Genomic DNA, 20,008 nt, shown 5'->3' with positions numbered 1-20,008 from the left:
CCAAGACGGAAGAATTTTCCCAAGTCGGAGGAGACTTGTCTTCTGTCGTGCACTCTAACCAGAGTTGACATGGAAGAAGGAGCCTGCCGTGGTGAAAACTGCTGTTCCAGAGTTTGCAGGAGAAGGCAGTGGGCGAGAGGGTCACACTATGACTTCCCACTGATATAGAGAGGGTGGGGCAAAAGTAGGTTGACAGTTGTGAGTATGCGGAACACAGAGTTTATTCTTGTATTATTATTTATCGTGTTATTTTTCATACAGAGAATTGTAAACCTACTCTTGTCCCCCCCGTGCTGGTGATAGAAGGGAACCTAAAAATTTAATGTGAAAAACACAAGTCCATGGTATCACCCATAGGACTCAAGTCTGAATGTGTGCCATGGGAAAGCTCACCATTTAGGCAAAATGAGTGGGGATGTGAAAGCACAGTGTAGCTTCAGAGGGAAGCCCATGTGCAAAGGAGGAAGTGCCAGCCTTCATTCATTTATCCATCCATTTAACTTGTAATTACTTTGCATCCATAATGTGCTTGTGTGGTTATGGAAACGAGGATGTACCAGTAAATAAGATGGAGTCCCTGCCTCCAGGAGCTAATGTTCTGGGTGGGAGGAGGGGCAGAATTAAACAAATAAATACATAAAATAGATGCAGTTGTCTCAGGTTGTGCGGTGTACATGCCATTCAGAGCAGAAACAGAAAAGGCAGGGAGGCTGTTGGCAGAGCTCTGTGAGTGGTACTCGGCAGCCAGCTGTGGGAGGCAGTGAGGGAAGAACAGCCCGGGCTCCTCGACCTGTTAAGGAAACATGGCCGAGGGACAGAAGATGTCGGACCAGACCAGCAGGCAGATCCGTCAGATCGTGGAGGGCCCCGTCGCTGGGCTGTACTCTAAGGTGATGAAAAGCTAATGGCAAAACTTAATCTGAGGAGTGATGCCTGTGGATTAAAAGAGAAAGAAATTGTGGCAGGCTTTCGTCCAGCCCTCTCAGCCAGGCGGAAGATACAGGCAAAGCCTTTTCTGATTAGAAATTGCAAAACCGACACACAGACGGGCCGTGTTCCTCCTGGAAGAGTCCTAAAATTCCTCCTCGTCAGAGGGCGAAGGACCCCGCGTGGCTGCATGGGGACCTCTCCGTGCCGGTGTCAGGGAATGCGCCCGAAAGGCCCCGGGGAGCAGCCAGGACCGGGGGCAAGGAAAGGACGCGCCTGTGAGTGAGCGTCGGCTGTGACCAGCACACCTGACAGTGAGGAGGCGGTCGCAGACCAAGAAGGTGCTTTGCTTCTGTTTTGTAAACATGTACAGTGCAAGAAAACACAGGAAATAAAGGCACCACCCGGGCTGAGTAGTATTCATTGATTTACTCACTCAGCTGAATGTTTTTGGGCACCCGTTGTACAGTGGGCACACTTTTTGGTCATTGTGAAACCACAGGTGGCGATACAAAAAGCTCTGTCCTCATAGAACTCAAGGGGAAAGGGGGGCAAATCAGGGGAGCAATAGAGAAAACACTATAAAGAAGCAAAATACTGCCCTGACTGGTGTGGCCCCTTGGATTGAGCACTGACCTGTGAGCCAAAGGGTCGCTGGTTCAATTCTGAGTCAGTGCACATGCCTGGGTTGCAGGCCAGGTCCCTAGTCGGGGGCACAGCAAGAGGCAACCACACATTGACGTTTCTCTCCCTCTCTTTCTCCTTCCCTTCCCCTCTCTCTAAAAATAAAAATAAATAAATAAATTAAAAAAAACAGCAAAATACTTAAAATGTTAGGTGGTGGTAAATGCCATGGAAAGAAGCAAGTAGAGAAGGGGGGTAGGAAATTTCAGGGAGGAGAGTGATTTTAAAGAAGGTTATTTTATTCCTTGGCTTTTATGCAGAGGCTAATAGGAAAACCATTGAGGGTTACAGCAGGGTAATGATGTTATCTGACATTTTGGAATAACGACTCCGGTTGCTCTGAGAATAAAGGTAAAGGACAAACCGGAACGGTTTTTAACACTGTCCCTGCTGCCCCCCTTGTCCTCGCATCGCCTTCTCTTGCCTAGATGACTGATTGTCAAGAGGCCTGGCGAGTCAACGGCAGCACCGTCGGCAAGCGCAGGGGTGCCAGCCCTGGGGTGGAGTCTGGGAAGATGTGAAAATACCCAATTCTGGAGGCATTTGGAGGGTAGAGATGATAGTATTTGGTAGAATGTTAGTAGACAAAATACTCAATTCCTGTTGCGTCCTTCTTACTTTAAGAACAAGAACGGAGGGACTCAGGCTGCTAGCAGGAGTAGCATTAAAAAGATTTGCTACAAGTGCAAGCTGGGTCGGGAGGAAGTGTAGCTGGACAGATGGTAGTTAGAACGGTGGGGCCAGAAGCCCCAAAGGGAGTGAGAGGGCAAAGGGTCCAGAGTGGGCGGACCCTTTGAGGAGAGGGTGTTCTTGGTGCGGCCCACGTGACCAGGGTGCCGGCCCAGAGCAGTGAGGAAGGCCGTCAGGCAGGTAGGTAGGAGTTGCAAGTCAGGATTCCAGAAGCACTGTTAAAACATGCAAAGTTCCTGAGGATAACAGCAGTCATCAGGGAAGTCATGCTGAAGTCATCAGGGAAGGTGGGAGAATATTCCGAAAGGGGGGAGGGTGAGCAGAAGGGGCGGCTGATTGGGTGGCAGTGCGAGTCCGTCGGGAAGGGCAGGACTGTAGAAGGGGCGATCGGTGCCTCTTCCCTTAGGGGTCAGGGGTCTGAAGGAGCAGCATCCCGTGGAAACAGCTTGGGTTCACCAGTCGGTCAAGCTCAGTTAAAGATCTCCGCCTTTGCGACTTTCTGGGCCGGATGATCATGGCAGAGGTGTACATGGATGTACTGACTTCGTACTTTAGACAAGATGGAGAAACACTGTGCGATTAGCAGTTAAGTTGCTTTGTAGATGGCCCAAGAGCTGTGCCCACAGTCTGCGCCGAAGATAGACTCTGTGTCTGTCCGGATCGGTGTTTTCAGCCTTTTCAGACCTCCCATCCCTTCCACCCCTGTTTAAACATTAACATCTCGTCATCAACCCCCTACTGTTGAATTTGTCTTCTGTGCCTTTCCGCCAGGCAGGGATACAGTTCTTCAGATGTACACAGTTCAATACACATGCCTTTAAGAAATGGTCATACACTCCTCATCTGGTGAGCTGGGCCTGGAGGAAGGTCTTTGACGACTTGGTTCTGCTTAGCATTTTTTCCACATCTTGGAGGAAGATAGCAGAACTACTTAATCAAATTTAATAAAACAGGTTCCAGCTAAGATGGAGGCGTAGGTAGAAACCCTTCACTTCCTCGCACAACCAAAAGGAGGATAACAACCAATCTAAGATCAATAAACAACCAGAAGTGCCAGAAAATCAAACTGCATGGAACTCTGACAACCAAAAAACTAAAGAAAAAGTGAACTAGAACAACCACACCAGTGTCCGAGACAAAGAAATAAGGCCCAAATGAAAGAACAGAGCAAAACTCCAGAAAGAGAGCTAAGCGAGGAGGAGACAGCCAGCCCATCTGATGGAGAGTTCAAAGCCCTGGTCATCAGAATGTTCACAGAACCAACCGATTGGGCTTGGTAGAAAAATGAAAGAACAAATGAAGGATACCCAAAATGAAATGAAGCAAAATATTCAGGGAACTAGCCAGGACTCAGAGCAATGATTTGGGACAAAAGAAAGAAATAAACATCCAACCAGAACAGAATGAAGAAACAAGAATTAAAAAAAAAAATGAAGAGAGACTTAAGAACTTCTGGGACAACCTGAAATGTTCCAATATCCGAATTATAGGGGGTGCAAGAAGGAGAAGAACAAGAGCAAGAAATTGAAAGCTTAATTTGAACAAACAATGAAGGAAAACTTCCCCAATCTGGCAAAGGAAATAGACTTCCAGGAAATCCAGGAAGCTCAGAGAGTCCCAAAGAACTTGGACCCGAGGAGGAACACACCAAGGCACATCATAATTACATTAGCCAAGATTAAAGATGAAGGAGAGAATCCTAGAAGCAGCAAGAGATAAGGGGACAGTCACCTACAAAGGAGTTCCCATCAGACTGTCAGCGAATTTCTCAAAAGAGACCTTGCAGGCAAGAAGGGGCTGGAAAGTATTCCAAGTCATGAAAGGCAAGGACCATCATCCAAGATTACTCTGTCCAGCAAAGCTTTCATTTAGAATGGAAGGACAGATAAAGTGCTTCTCAGATAAGATCAATTTCAAGGAGTTCATCATCACCAAGCCTTTATTATATGAAATGTTAAAGGGACTTATCTAAGAAAAAGAAGATAAAAATTATGAACAGTAAAATAACGACAATCACAACTATCAACAAATGAACCTAAAAAAAAGAAAAACAATGAAAATAAAAGCTAAGCAGACAAATAGAACAGGAACAGAATCAGAGAAATGGACATCACATGGAGAGATTTCATTGGGGAGGGGGAAGGAAGGAATGTGGGAAAAGGTATAGGGAAGAAGAAGCATAATTAGTAGGGACAAAATATATGGGGAGAGATAAAAATGGTATAGGAAACAGGACTCAAAGAACTTATATGTACAACCCACAGACATGAACTAGGGCGGGGGGGGTCCTGGGGGCTTGGGGAGTGTAGTGTGGAGGGGGGACACGGGGGGGGAGTTGGGGAAACCGTAGTAGCATAATCAATAAAATATACTTAAAATTATTATAGCATAGGAGAAGAGCTGATATTTTTGATGCAGTGGTGTGAATTCAGATGTCTCTGGGTAGGTTAGAACATGGACTGAAAACAGCAAGATGAACTTTATGAAGGCAGCGGTGCTTTCCATTCAAAGCAAAACATGTGTAAGAGTAAACTGGAGGCGACCATGAACCTGTCGAGACATTTTCCTGGTGGACTAACTGGACTGATGGGGAGTTTTGTTGGCTTGTTTGCTTTCACTCATCTTTTAGTCCGTGAGCCTAAACCACACTTCCATCAGCACATGTACACCAGTGTGATGCACGTATAAGCTGCAGTCCTTTAAAGAACAAGATCTCTACCAAAGACGTAGTCATTTCACTCTCACATGGACCACATTTTAAGTGCTTTCAGTTCCGAGTGCCGTTCTCTGAGGATGATGACAAACTAGAAAGCCCTAGACAGCCCCTCGCACGGTATTTGGCACCCAGTTAATAACTACTTGAATGGACCTAACTCGAGTGGTTAGGGGTGGTACCCCAGGGCCTCTGAAAGAACTAGGAAAGAGGAGCTTGGAGATAGCTCTCATCAAGTATCCAGAGCTCTCAAGTGGACGAGAGACTAGATTTATTTCATGTTTTTCCAGAAGACAGACCAAAGACTCCAATGGGTTGGCTCTTCGGGTCAGTTTACGCATTGACCAGGGCTGTTCTTCAGTGGAGCGGGCGGACAGTAGGTCCTAGGACAGTGACCAGCCGTCACAGCCCATTTCATGACAGAGACCAGGGCCCGACGTGAGGCGGACTGCAGGATGGCCTCCCGCACTGGGGGCAGAGCCAGCCTTGCGGTCTGTCCGTTCCTTCCAGTGATTTTCCTCCCCGTGCGGCCCAGACAGACAGCTGGCGCCGTGTTTTTGCAGCTTTGCAGAATCAACATTGCAAGGGCAACTATTGCTCTAAAAACAGTGTTTAGTGGAATCTTCTGAGGATACTGCCTCCAGTGAGAGAAAGCCCTTTAATTTGCCTCTTTTTAAGCCTTGCATTTTTTCTCTTCTCATCTTTTTGTCAGTTGGCCTCATAAATATTCATAGAGGAATTGACCCAAAATAAGTTATTCTAAAAATCTTTCTGAAGCCTTTCAGATGTGCTTCAAGTAATTATTTGAATTATGATCTCTGACCAGTTAGTTATATTATTATAAAACCAGTGAGTAATCTGTTTTGAAGTTATTTTTTAAATTTTAATCAGGATTTCAGAAACTGTAGGATCTGGTGTGAAGGAAGAATCACTTTCTGTCCATCTCCAGCCCCAAGTGCTGTGCGTAACCCAGAGCTCTCGCACTTCCAGCCGCCAACCTCGTCTGCTGGCCTCCCCAGCTGCCAAGGTTGGAGGCCAAGCCGAGCTGGAAGCGTAGGTTCAAGCCCACAGCCCAGAGGTGACCTGGAATGAAATGCACAGCAGGGGGCCTTACAGGTGGGCAGAGCCTGAGGTAGCCCCTTAAACTGTGAGAACAGACCGAGGAGCCCTGCTGTCTGTGGGACACTGTGGCCGCAGACACAATGGCCTGGGAAGCAGAGGCAGGCCCAGAACACAGGCGGTGGCATCCCTGGCTGTTCTCTCTCGTTTTCCTTGTAGACTGTGTAGTGCAACAGCTGCTAGTTTTGCCCACACATGATCACCCTTTGTCATTTTGCCTCATGGAGAAAATTCTTCTTTTGCCAAAAGTCCTTCTTCATCAAATGCCTGCCTTTCACTCACTGAGGGGTGGACAAACAAGCGGTGTCCTTGAGACTCGTCATCTAGAACAAGAAATCCCAGAGCTGAGCCCTGATGTCACATTGGTGTGTTTTCTGGGAAAGTCTGAGTTTTCAGGCCACTAATGGGGTGTGTGATCTTGGGAGAGTAATTTAGCCTCTCTCAGCCTCAGTCCCTTCATCTGTGAGAAAGAGCATCACAGGGCCTTTTGGCGATTTTGGGGCATGTAAGCACGCACTGAACCCGGAGTTTGGCATATAGAAGGTTTTCAGTAAATCTTAGCTACTGTCATTATTTTTAGCTGTCATTAATTTAGACAGGCTTTAATCAAGTTACCAGTTTCAACTGTTGAGTATTTCATTCTTTATTATTCAAGACTTTAACTGTCGAGGGAAGTCCAGCTATACCTTCATGATGAACTGTGCTCAGGACCCCGGAAGATCAGCAGGGAGAGGGGTTGTGCTTTCTCTCTGTGTCTGTAGTCGGTCACCCTCGTCACTTGTCCGGGCAGGGAAGGGAGGGGGAGGACTCACACTTGATTGAAAAACAACAATAGCAGGAATAGAATAACCCTTCCTTATCCAGGGCCGTCTTTTCTATTTTTAGGGGTTTTATTGTTGTTCTCAAAGAAACAGAAGCTAAAATATGATGTTAGAATTTACAATCGTCTGATCCTGTGGGTGAAATTCCAGGGTGAATGTCTGTCTTTCAGAGCTTTGGTGCTACAAACTTCACACTCCTAAAATTCTCTGCCCTCAGAGAAGTCGATGACCTGGGTTGTGGTGGAGTCAGAGAACTGTTTTCTCACCGCCTTTTTCAAGCCTGTTAAGAGGCTTGAAAAAGCCCTTTTGTTAGTAGTTGTGAATTTGCTGTCATTTCACTGTTCATATTTTTTACCTTCTTTTTCTTAGATAAGCCCCTCTAACATTTCGTACAATAAGGGCTTGGTGATGATGAACTTCTTTAACCACGACTATTAACAAATGAACCTAAAAGAAAAGAAAAACAATGAAAATAAAAACTAAGCAAACAACAAGGACAGGAACAGAATCAGAAATGGGCATCACACAGAGGGAGGGATTTCAGTGGGGAGGGGGAAGGGGGGGAAGGTACAGGGAAGAGGAAGCGTAGTTGGTAGGCATAAAATAGACGGGGAGAGATCAAAATAGTATAAGAGACAGAGACTCAAAGAACTTACATGTACAACCCATGGACATGAACTAAGAGGGGGGGATGCTGGAGGGTTGGGGGGCAGGGTGGAGGGGGGATAAAGGGAGAAAAATTGGGAAAACTGTAATAGCGTAATCAATAAAAAATACTTTAAAAAAAAAGAACCAAACAGCGCTCTGAGCCTGCTGAGCTCTAAGCAATCTCCAGTCATGGATCCTCCAGTTGTCCCCTCCCACCTCCAGTGAAGTCCAACTCCTGCGCCCGGGTCTCCAGGCCCCAGCCCCTCCCTCGGCACTGTCCCCACTGTGTCCTCCTCTCTGTGGGACCCTGTCTTCCCACTCTCTGCACTTCCTCTCCACGGTCCCCAAGTCCTGCTTCTGCTCATTTCAGAGCCTTTCTCAGGCCATTTCCCTCCTCTCCCCGACTCATATAGTCTGCCATCTGCAGGGTCCACTTGACAGGGGGCCATCGCTGTTAGCTAACAACACTGGGTCTGCAGGAGTGGTTCTCAACCTTGGCTGCACACTGGCGTCGTCTGGGCAGCCTAACAAAGTCGCCGGTGCTTGGGTCCCATCCCCGGGGGGTTCGGGTTGCATGGCTGCGCAGTGCGACCTGGGCATCAGGATATGTTAAAGCCCTCCCAGGTGATGGACTGTGCAGCCAAGGTCGAGAAGCCTTGGTCTGCAAACCCATTCAGCCCCCAAGCGGAGCCTGTGTTCTAATAATAGCCCCATGACTTGTATACTACAGTGTTTTAAATGGTTCATGTGAATATAAAAAGGATTTAAGTAGCTGTTTCCATTTTGTGTAAATTTGGTAGATTTAGGGGCAAGAGGTTCTGCTTTGACAGTCTAATTCTAGAGCCCCTCTGGGCTCACCTCATAGCAGCAGCAGCTTGAGCCAGGCATTGTGCTAGATGCTTCTTTAGCTCGTCGCATTCAGTAGCCCCCTGGGACCCTCCCATCAGGCCCATGTGTGTGCCCTGGTGTTTGCCCTCTCTGATGACTGAGGGGCCTGGGGTCCAGAGAGGCTCAACCACCTGCCCAGAAAACAGCGCTAGACGTGAGCACACTCTGCCCCAGCTTAACTAAACAAGTTCCTGGGGAATAATGATGTACCTGCTTCAGGTTTGGGGTGGGACTCTTTTGAAATTGGGTTGCATTCCTTTGCATATCAAGAGCATCCATACATTTTATTTCAGCTTCGCTCCCAAGTTGCCTAGATATATCCAGGACTGGGAGGCCATTTCCCAACTTAGTTTTTTCATGCATGCCTCTTTCAGAAGACGCTGTTTTAGAAAAGCATCTTGCTTCTAGAACCTAATCTAGGAGAACCTACCCCAGCTTTTACTTTGTCTTCCTCATACTTCTGTGAGGTAGTGAACAGGCAATACCACCCCATTTTGGAGAGAAGGGGACTGGTGTGCCAAGTGTTACTATCTACTAAATATGAGCAATAGCTATCACAAATTGAGTGCTTCCTAGGTGGCCGGCTCAGTGCCAAAGTGTTGACACACTATATGATTATCCCCATTTTCTAGATGAGGAAACTAGACCAAAAAAAGTGGAGCTATTTGCCCAGGGTGTAGTTAGTAATTGGGTACTATGTTTGTTTGCTTGCTTTAAAAAAAATTTTTAAATCCTCACCCAAGGATATGTTTATTAATTCTACCCCTGCTCCTCCCAGAGAAAGGAAAGGTGGAGGAGAGAAACATGGATGTGAGGGACAAATATCAACGGGCGGCTTCCCATACACACCCCAAATGGGGACTGAAGTCACAACCTTTCGGTGTATGGGACAGCACTCCAACCAGCTGGGCCACCCAGCCAGGGCTGCTTGCTTGGTGTTTAAACTCTTTACCAGCACAATGGAAGGGCACGGCTTCGTCGGCCGCCTTGCCATGGCCGGGCCGGCCTCCGGTGTGTGTGTGTGGTGGCCACTGGACAACCATGTCAGGAATAAACCACCGAAGCATGAACTGAATTTGCTTTCTGTGTGTCAAATGGCCATTTAATAGCTATTGTGAAACAGGGAATTTTCTGCCAACCCTGAATATCGTACTGAGGTCAGGCAGGCTCTAAATATTCCTTTTCCTGCCAGGCCAGTACAAGGCTGCTTTGGTGTCAACAACCCCTGAAGGTGAGAACTGGCTCTTGCAGCATTTCCACACTCCATGCATCCGAGCCCTGCTGTTTCTCACAGTTTCGGATTAACGACAAGCACCCTGTCCCTGCCGCTGCGGCACTAAATGCTCAGGACAGAAACCCATCTCCCCATCTTGCTCATTTTGAATATACTGACTTACATGCAAGCATAGGAAGCCTTGTTCTTTTCTGGTTTGTTAAAATATGTACACACACAATTCTGTAGGAAGGCTAGCTAACTCGAAAGGAGGAGGTTGGCAGTGTGATGAGTGGGTGGAGTCTCAGGGAAAAGAGATCAGGGCAGGGTCACTAATTGAGTGCAAACCTTTTTAAAAATGTTGTTTATCCTCCTACAGGGCATACAAAACCATTGAGGATGATGACTTGAAGTTTCCCCTTATATACGGAGAAGGCAAGAAGGTAGGCGTGTTCGCTTCCCCAGACTGACAGCGAGGCCGGCTCTGCTTAGCCCGTGGCAGTCTGTGCTTCCACGCAGCAGCTCCTGGCTTTGTAGGTTTGACAGCTTGAAAGAATATCCCTCCATCATCCCTCGGGCCTCCTGTCTTTAGGGTCCAAGGAGTGGCAGGATGGGGAGGGGTACGCAAGCTCAAGGGACGAAAGTCAGTTTTATGAAAATAACATTTCTCTTTTTAACCCATTTGCATAACGTTTTTTAAAAGATTTAATTTATTTATCTTTAGAGGGGAAGGGAAGGAGGGAAACATCAATGTATGGTTGCCTCTCGTGAGTCTCCTGCTGGGAACTGGCCTGCGACCCAGGCATGTGCCCTGACTGGGAATCAAACCACAATCCTCTGGTTTGCAGCCCCAAGCTCAATCCACTGAGCTATGCCAGCCAGGTGCATAACATTTTATAGTGTGTAAACATGACCACATTCACATACATCTCTCTCTTTTTTTTTTTTTTTTTTTTTTAAGATTTGATTTATTTTCAGGGAGAGGAAAGGAGGGAGAAAGAGAGGGAGAGAAACATTAGTGTGCGACTGCCTCCCATGCACCCCCTACTGGAGACCTGGCCTGCAACCCAAGCAAGTGCCTTGACTGGGAATCGAACCGGCAGTGCTTTGGTTCACAGACTGGCACTCAATCCACTGAGCCACACCATCCAGGGCCACATGTATCTCAGTGTATACCTGATAACAAGCCACAAAGCAGGCAGAGCTGGCTTTATGCTGTCCATTTGGTAGACGAGGTTAAAACTGCTTAGGCAAAGCCACCCAGCCAGCAAGGGACGGTCCCAGGTGTGGGGCCACGGTCCTCTGCCTCCTTCTCCGGCTCTCACACTCCATCGTGGAAGTTCATGCCCTGTGAGTCTGCTTCTCCACTTGCCCTGCAAAGGGGATCCAGAGCCTCAATGTGACTAAGCCATAGGGGTCACCTGAACCCAAGCCCAGGCGCACGGCACTGATCATTCATCACCAGCTCCCAGGGCCCCCGCCAGCATCACACTGAGCAGCAGGCACAGCGTTGCTGTGGAGGGAAGCTGTCAGTCTTCAAGTGGGCTGTGAGCAGAGACCGGGGGCGGGCGCAGCCCTGGAGCTGAGATGAGGAAGCTTTGAAGCTGTGTCCCCTAGAACAGACGCCTTCTGAATCACTGCATTCTTCCTGCAGACACAGATACATTTCAGCTAGGTGCTGAGAGTTCCAATTAGCGGTGAAAAATGTGGTCAAATTAAGAAGAGTGTTCAACTGAAATTTTTTTTAGCATTTGATAGTTTTTAGCAGGAGGAAGTGACTCATAAGAAAACTGAAAGATGCCTTTCTGAGCAGAACTTGAGCGTGTATTGGTGTGTGTCTGTGTGTCTGAGGGAGAGAACAGGTAGGTTTGGGGGCTCGGTGTGGCCCTGCAGTGATTTCATTGGAAGGAGGCATTTTCTGGAGGGAAATGAAACGTGAATATCTGATCCATGCAGGGATCACCTTTCCTGGAGGTGGGACAGCTCCCTCCTCACTGTCATGGCTGAGGATCATGACAGGGAAGGGCTCTGTTCCTGACAGAGTGATCTGAGCCTTTCAGTGCAGGGCGTGCCACTCCCGCGGGTCACCCAGCCCAGGGACCTCCACGTGCTCCTACAGCGCTCTGCGGCCAAGGTTCTCCGTGTTACCCTGCTTTACCCAGTGAGCTCAGGGCCACACCCTGTTGTGTGTGTCCCTAGTACTGGTCTAGCCTGCTACCTGACAGTCCTTCAATAAACGCATGGGTATTAAGTAAGCTCTTCAGCGATGCTCAGTATACTCTCCTTCATATAACAGGAAACTGGACATATGTGTTCTTTGAAGGTTATCAGTGATCAGATTAAAGGAGCAAGGTTTTCCCAGTTAGGCAGAAAGTTCAGTGTCCCCGATGTCACACTCCTCAGGCGTTTCATGAATTCAGGCTGGACAGCTGTGTGAACGGAGCCGGCAAGTTCTGTCTCTGGGGCTGCTGATCTGTTTCTGAGCCACCGCGGCTCTCTCTGGCGGCTCTAGGCTTGCCCCGCACCACAGAAGCGCGCCGCCCCGTGTGAGGACTCCACGGCATCGTGGAACGGCTCCACCGCTGCAGCACATCAGTTCCATCTGGATCCTTTACAGGGGTTTTCTCTGTTCTGTGTACACCTCCCCAGCAGTTTCGGGGTACTTCTGCTTGGGCAGCCGTTACTCTCCATTTATTTCTGCCAGTGCTTCTAAGGACTTGGGTGGGTGACACCTATGTACTTGGTAAACACATTCGGTCACCAGCAGAAGCATCAGATTTCTTTGCACCAATACGCCCACAGAGAAGGTGCCACTGCAGGGGGAGGGCAGGGACTCTGAGGCCCCGCATTTTGAGGAGGGGAGCTGGTCCAGCTTCCCAGCAGAGCAGAGGGTCTGCAGGGGTCTCTGGGCTTCACATCAGTGTCTGCATTTTGCCCCTTCAAGTCTTGCCTTTAAAAAAGTGTTTCATGGGCCCCTGGCTGGTGTGGCTCAGTGGATTGGGCACGGGCCTGTGAAGCAAAGGGTTGCCGGTTTGATTCCGGCACATGCCTGGGTTGCAGGCCAGATCCCCAGTAGGGGACACCTGAGAGGCAACCACACACTGATGTTTTTATCCCTCTCTCTCTCCTTCCCTTACCCTCTCTTTAAAAATAAATAAACAAAATATATTTTTTAAAAGGCATTTCATGGTTTCATTTCCACTTTTAATGTAAACTTACCCACCTTCTAATCTGAAACCAGCTCCAAACTTCACAGATTTTTGGGGGAAACCAAGAGGAATATGATGGTAATATGTTAGATTATAATGCCCTTAGCGTGTGTTATTCTTTTTTTAAGATTTTATTTATTTATCTTAAAAAAAGAGGAAAGGAAGGAGAGAAACACTGATCAGTTGCCTCTTGTCCATGGCCTGACTGGGGCCCGAACCTGCAACCCAGGCATGTACCCTGACCAGGAATTGAACTAGGGACCTTTCCACTTGCAGGATGGCACCCAGCCATCTCAGCCACAATGGTCAGGGCTTTGTGAGTTGTTATTACCCAAGTCATAGAGCGGGGCTTCAAGCTTGGGCTTCTGAACCACGACACCGCAGCGGATGTGTGATTGGTGACCCAGGTGTTAAGCCATTGGGCTGCACGCCACCCAGAACGACCTTCACTCCATCCTCCTGTGTTTGCCTGGCTTGATGCTGTGCATCCTTCTGTGCAGGAGTTCGGTGCCACCTCCAGGGAACCTCCTCAGCAGAATTTTTACCTCTAAACTCACCTTGCCCATTGCTTGTATGTCTTTCAACACTGGGCCATGTTCTGTATATCCTTACACACATGCCCCTCACCTCCGTCACCAAGTTCCTTCATAGTAGGGCCAAGTCCATAGACATCTGTGCCCTACAGCATGGTGTCTGCACTTAGCAGGTGCTCACTAAATGTTTGGGTAAATCAAACCCGTGGCATCCCGGGAGGTAGTAAGGCTGACCGTGTAGGCATTAGAGTAGTAGTCTTGCTTCCTTAAAGCGAGACTGTGGTTACAGTGAAGTGACCTGTTGTTCCTTTCCACCCAGAGGGACTCTGTGGAGACAGGGTGGGTTACAGAGCCGCTAATGGTTGGTTTTCTCCAGCCATGAAGTGTAACACGTGAGCTTCGGGAGGTCAGGGGCTGCTGCCGACTGCTTTACATGTTTTATTAGAGCCTGTTACAGACCCAGAGACATAGCTGGTGTTCCACAAATGCTTGTAGAGTGGGTCTGTAACAGACAGACACTGTCAGATGGGGTCTGAACTAATTTTAGTGCTGTAGGCATGACACATGTATTAGATACAGTTTATTGGGCACCATTCCCTCCAGTCCTACAAAAGAAAGCTGAAAAGAGATGACAGCAACCCACCGAACTTAAGATAATTGGTGGAAAAGCCACTCCGTAAGGACATAAGTGATCTTGGTGAGTCCTTCCTTGGAAACAGCGACCTACACACATTAGTAGCAAGGCGCACAGGGAGAGAGGCAAGAGGAATCGGAAGATCATTGCTTCTCTCTCTGCCCACATGGCTGTGTCAGGACGGGAGCCCTTTGTCCGTGGGTGTGAGTGTTTCTCATGACCCTCTGCTTTCACTCCTAGGCCCGGGTAATGGCGACAATCGGAGTGACCAGGGGCCTGGGGGACCACGACCTGAAGGTGCACGACTCCAACATCTACATAAAGCCATTCCTGTCTGCAGCTCCAGAGGTACCACATGAGGTTTTTGTTTCTATTTCGTACAACAAAATGCCTCCCGTGACTCACACCCAAGTGCCCAGACAATAGTGGACTTGTGCTGCGTGGACTTGCATAGTGTCTCCCACGGATGCTTCTTTCCCCCACTCCGTCCGCACTTAGTTCTGTTTCACGCCCTCACTGCCTTTGTCCTGGTGGCTGATTAGCCCCACTGGCATCTGCCCACCTCCCCAGTCCACCTAATTGCTATCAAGTACATTTTCCTAAACAACTACTCCGACCCTGTTTGCTTAGAAGCTGTGAACAGCACCTCATGACTTGGAGAATAAAGCCCAGACTGCTACTCTTGGCATTCAGGGCTTGTTATAACCTGGTCTAACATTTTTCTTTAAGATTTTCTTGCTTCCTGTAGAGAGAGGGGTAGGGAGAGAGAGGGAGAGAAACATTTATATGTGATAGAAACATCAACATGTTGCTTCTCACACGCCCCCAGCTGGGGGTCTGGCCTGAAACGTGGGCATATGCCCTGACTGGGAATCAAACTGGTGATCTTTTTGGTCCACAGGCCAGCACTCAGTCCACTGAGCCACACCAGCCAGAGCTAAACCGGTCTACCTTTTTCATCTGATCTTTGTTCTTCTACTACAGTCAGGAGGAATTTACTGTTTTCCATACATGACCTTCAGTTTTCCATATTTACTTAGCTATTCCCTCTACCTGTAATGCCCTTCCAGCCCATTTCCACACATCCAAATTATTTTTTTTTCTCTAGGGTTTAACTTAAATGCTTCTTCTCTGGAGACTCCTGATTCCCCCCTCCCCCAGCCAGCAGTGAAGTCTTCACCCCACTCCAGATACACAGGTTATATCTGCCTCTTACAGCATTTTTACAGCATATTCGTGGTGTAGTTGTTGGTGTATGTACTTTCTTCCCTCTTAGATTTTTAATTACCTGGAGAGCTGGTATCATTCAGTCGATGTCTGGAGAAACTAATTGTGAACAAGTCATAAATTTAGTTAAAAACTCATTTTTCTTACAGTACAAGAAACAACATCAAGTTCTATTTCAGAGTATGTAACTTAGAATAAGATTTCACTTCTGAGTTGTAGAAAAATCTGATGGCAGTGTAGGGGTGTATCTTCTTCATACAACAAGGAGGCTGTAAGTTGGTGGCTGCTAGTGTTGTGACGGCACCTCCGATGTGCCAGGGCCGGGACGTGCTCGTCCGACTCGCGCTTTGTGGTTGCACGACCGACCGTGGTAGCAGCTCTGAGCACAGCACCTTCTTACAGGGCCGTGGGCGGCGGTGGCTGTCTGAACAGATACTCACTTGCAGGTCTTTGGCCAGAACCGTGTCCCATGACCTCCCCTCGCTGCAGGGAAGGCTGGGAGGGAGAGAGCTTTAACTCTCCCAGTTTCTACAGTGGGAGGGAGCAGGGAGGAGGGAGTCGGAGTGCAGCCGTGTTCGCCTCCTGTGTAATCAGTCGTTACAGCAGTGCCTGGCCCTGGGAATGCCCCGTGTTTGGCTGTAGCTCCACCTGCATGTTCTTCCCAAGGGTAGGTGCTGTTTGTTTTAGTGAAGGCTCTTTCTGTGGGAGGAAACAGGAACCCGCTCTGGCTGACTCAGAGAAAGGGAAATGTGTATGTTGTTGGTATGGGAAGAGATGTCTATGGTGTCTACAGGCAGAGACCTTGAACAGCCAGGCTGTATGGAAGGGTGCTTCTGGAGCAGGGTCGTCCCAGACAGCTTCAGCAGTGGGCATCTGTCACCTTCATGAGCGTGTTCTGTCACTAATGTGACCAGCTGTGCTGTGTATGTCTCTGTTACTGGTCAACCCAATTTCTCAGTCTCCTGGTTCCACATGACCCGGGAGGAACGTCACTGGCCTGATTCACCCCAGATACTAGGCTGCAAGCGCCTTTGCCGTCGTAGATTGCCCCTTCGGACTGCACGTGCAGGCCAGAGCCGGGGCGAGCAGTCGCCCACAGCACACCTAGCCCTGCGGTTGGGAGGTCGCTCAGTGGGAGCTCTCTAGTAAGCATCGGGCATGGAAGACACACCAATTTCCTGAAATCCTAGGATTTCAGGTGAAGTTAGCTTGGTAGAAATAATTATCACTTGTCAAGAGCTTGCAAATATCTCTTCTTCAGCCCTCGTAGCAATTCTTCGTGATGCAGACCATTATACATATAAAAGTGTCCAAGGTCCCCCAAAAGCCCCCATCAGGGTCCACCTATTGCTGCTGAAACTACTCCTGGCCAGAGAACAACAAGAAGCATTAGACCTATGGCCTTCTATGTTTTCCCCCTTGGGAGAGAGGCGTTTATCAGACACAATAAGTGGCCGGGTAGCTCGGCTGGTTAGAGCGTCGTTCCAGGTCAGGGTTGTGGGTTCCATCCTTGGTCAAAGCCCAGACAGGAAGCAACCAGTGAGTGCACGAATGATGCTGTCCCCTCTCCCCTTTCCAGAAGGGACAGATGAAGGGTCACTCAGGTTCTGGTGGAGGAGAATGCCTCAGGAAACACTAACTAATCATTTTGCTTCTTAGAGCACAGTAAAAATTTCCTTCTCACCTCTCCACCCGTGTACACACATATCTTTCTGTATGAAGTGAGAAGAGGTTCAGTTTGGTTTGAAGGAGGATGATCTCTCTTCAGATAAATTATAGCTCTCCCCATCATTCCGCTACTGTGGACCCCAAAAAGAGGCCGTAGGCTCACAACGTGGGCCTGTGTGCACACACCCCAAGGGCTGGTGAGACGGCCCAGTCAGTTGATCAGACAACTCGGGTCACCTGTTTTCTGTGATGCGGGTTGGCAGGGGAGTGGGCGGGTCATTTCCACGCCGCTGGGGAATGGGAAGGATTCAAAAGGACAACTGGCAACCTCTGGAAAATGTTAAATGGACTCAGAGAACTGTAGAGTTTTCATAAGAACAAGAAGTCTGGGTCAGACAGCATACTATGTTTTGTTTTAATATATGCAGCATCTTGTTTAATCCTCAACTCTGAAATATGTATGATTTTTAAACCTACTTTACAGAATGGAAAAGTGAGACCCAGGGGAATAAAATAATGCCCCAACACTGTACAGTTATTAAGCAGCAAGACAGGACTTATATCAAGGTCTATATGATTCAATCAGTATGTGTCAGGGAGAGAAGCCGCGTTCAAGGAAATTCCTGTGCCTGTGACTGAGGGACCTGCAGAGATCTGAGACGCTTTTGCCTCTGGGTCTCAGTGGCCAGTTTTTCAGAGAAGTGTGCTGCCTTAGACCTAAGTTGTAGGAAATGATGGTGCAGTAGAAGAAGTGATTGGGAAAGGCAGTAATGGCCGTTGGCGCGTGCCAACCTAGGCCAGACAGAATTGTGCAAAATAAGATTGTGTACCTACAATTTAACTTAATGGGTATGTAGCATAGATCCCAATATTCCTTTGCACAAGATTAAAATTGTACATTTTAAATGCTTCCAGATGGAGAGAGAGGCCTTAGCCAGATCCAAGAAGGGGGGGAGGAAGTTAAAGGGAAGAGGAGGAGCAGCTTGAATTGGCTGGTGTGGAGGAATGCAGAAAAAAGTACAGGGGACCCTCATCCCCAGTCCTGGGACAGACACTGCAGGCCCTGGGTGGTAGTAGTAAAGTCAGGCCCCAGGGAAACAGCTGGGGCCTCGGCCAGGAGCCCGGGAAGCCAGGTAGATTGATTTAAACCATCTGACAAGGAATAACCGGCGCCCTTCCCGTCTTCATTCCCCTACTGCACCCCACCCTGGCTTTCTAACTGTAACTTCCTAAGAAGATTCCAGTGCTGTGCTTGCTCTCTGCCAAGCATGGATCTTTATTTCACATTTGGGTTCTAAATTTCAAACCCAGCTCAGTCTGGTAGCTTTAATGGTGGGGTGGGGGAGAGGTGATTTAGTTCCAAGAAAAGAGGCTCAGAAACCTTCTTGGAAATCAGCATTGTTCCCTTCATCATTGTAACCCCTAATTCGATTTGATGAGTTAAATAAAAATAAATCAAAACCATGTGGATCAAATTTACATAAAAAACGCACAGGGGTTTAAAAATTAGAGGAAGGTTTCTAGCCAAACCTATTTTCAGTTTTGCTGAACACCAGGCGCTGGAAAAATCTCAAGTGTGCCAAACCCGAAGAGCAGCGCCAGGTTGCTGAGCCTCCCTCAGATCTCCCGAGGGCCACGGCCGGGCTTTCTGACCGAGCCCCGAATTCCACACGAGGCCCCACCAGCCAAGCACAGGCCTGCGGGTCAAAGGCGGGAGGTGGTTAACTCTCCCCCAGCCCCAGCACCTTGTCGTGCAGCAGCGTGAGGTGCAGGCCCCTCCTCCACGAGGGGAAATGGGCCCACCCCCATCACCATTCACCCTGTCCATGCCATCCTGAAAGAATTCAAGTGGAGAAGGAAGGGTGTGTGAACTGAAGGCTCGGGAGTCCAGACCCTCCACTTCTTCTTTTCTTCAGCTCACCCAGCCCAGCACACATGTCGTGTTGCAGGACGCAGACAGCCTGGCTCAGGCCTGCAGCCCAAACTTCCAGATGTTCGGGGCTCCACACCCCCTCTGGCTCGGGACCGGTCCTCCCTAGAGCTAGGATTCCTCTTACTGTTACTCATGCTTTCTGGCCTCCACTCTGAGACTGGGCTGTTGCCTTCAGCCCCCTTTTGAGTTCTCGGAAGAAAGGTCTTTTGCTGCCCGGGGGCCCGTTTGCAAAGCCACCCCCTCCTCAACGCAGCAGTCCCTCCTCCGGCCCCTGCCGGACTGGGCCGCAAGGAGCCCGATTTTCTCTTGGCTTTGTTTTTCTTCTCCTTAGTGTTATGGACTCCAGGCAGCTGTATTTTGTAACTCCAGTCCACTCGTTTAGCTCATTCTTGGTCTTCTTCACCAAGATACTATTTTTCCTTTCATCCGAAAGAAACGGCCTTCTCAAAGAGAAGGAGGAGCTCACGCTCCAGTATCTGAAGCCCAGCACCAGCGTTGCCCGTGGCCGCACGCGTTACTCCCGCCTGCCCTCCGCCGCCCCTCAGGTCAGGTGAAGACGCCTGTGTTGACTCGGTGTTGGGAGAAGCACACGGCAGGTCTCTGGGACTGCCTGGCACAAGGCCTGCCACATGGTCAGTAAACTCAAACCTTCCTTCCCCGCCGGCTTCTGGAAGGCTTCACGTTAGGCATTCCCAGGACTGACTTGCGTGTTGAGAGAGAATAACTCTTTTGCTTGGGACTCCCCTGTTGTCTCCCAGGAAAACAAGAATGATATTTAAGATCTCACATTGTCACCTTAACATTTACAGCCTTCAGATTCTTGGTAGCTTTTCTTATCCCCAGCCAAAGCCCCGCCTGGGGAAGGAGCATGGCTTACTCTGCCGGGCACTCTCTATGGTCTGGCTGATCTGCAGGAAACAGTGTCAGACTGTCGGCGTGCAGGGGCGTGGACCAGGGCTGCGCTCCATTAAGTGAAACAATAGGACTGTGTATACAAAGAGTGTGATCATAAGTAGGTAAAACGGGTATGTGTACAAATGCACATATACATGTCTATGTTTATGTAAATCTTGAAGTTTTCAAAAATGATAGCAGTAATTA

General features: G+C 48.7%; 1 protein-coding gene and 1 long non-coding RNA gene across 9 annotated transcripts in view; one reads left to right on the top strand and one right to left on the bottom strand.

The window, feature by feature from the left end:
- PPM1H (protein phosphatase, Mg2+/Mn2+ dependent 1H) overlaps window positions 1–20,008 on the top strand; it is a 246,962-nt gene that overhangs the window by 194,817 nt on the left and 32,137 nt on the right. The window contains exons 7-8 of the mRNA XM_053661658.1: window positions 10,083–10,146; window positions 14,320–14,427. Coding sequence (XP_053517633.1) covers window positions 10,083–10,146; window positions 14,320–14,427 — 172 coding nt within the window. The remainder of the gene's footprint in view (window positions 1–10,082; window positions 10,147–14,319; window positions 14,428–20,008) is intronic.
- LOC119045540 (uncharacterized) overlaps window positions 10,647–20,008 on the bottom strand; it is an 87,128-nt gene continuing 77,766 nt past the window's right edge. For 5 of the 8 annotated variants that reach the window (XR_008390916.1, XR_008390919.1, XR_008390923.1 and 2 more), the window contains one exon: window positions 14,426–19,892. This is a non-coding gene — a long non-coding RNA (uncharacterized LOC119045540). Of the gene's footprint in view, window positions 11,352–14,425; window positions 19,893–20,008 lie in introns of those variants that run through there. The other 3 variants (XR_008390922.1, XR_008390918.1, XR_008390920.1) reach the window with 3 other exon arrangements.

This window comes from Artibeus jamaicensis, unplaced genomic scaffold (genome assembly GCF_021234435.1).
Source record: "Artibeus jamaicensis isolate MK-2021 breed Jamaican fruit bat unplaced genomic scaffold, CSHL_Jam_final contig_233, whole genome shotgun sequence".
Lineage (NCBI taxonomy): Eukaryota > Metazoa > Chordata > Mammalia > Chiroptera > Phyllostomidae > Artibeus > Artibeus jamaicensis.
Note: the sequence above shows the minus strand (reverse complement) of the source record. Positions and strands in the feature narration are given on the sequence as shown.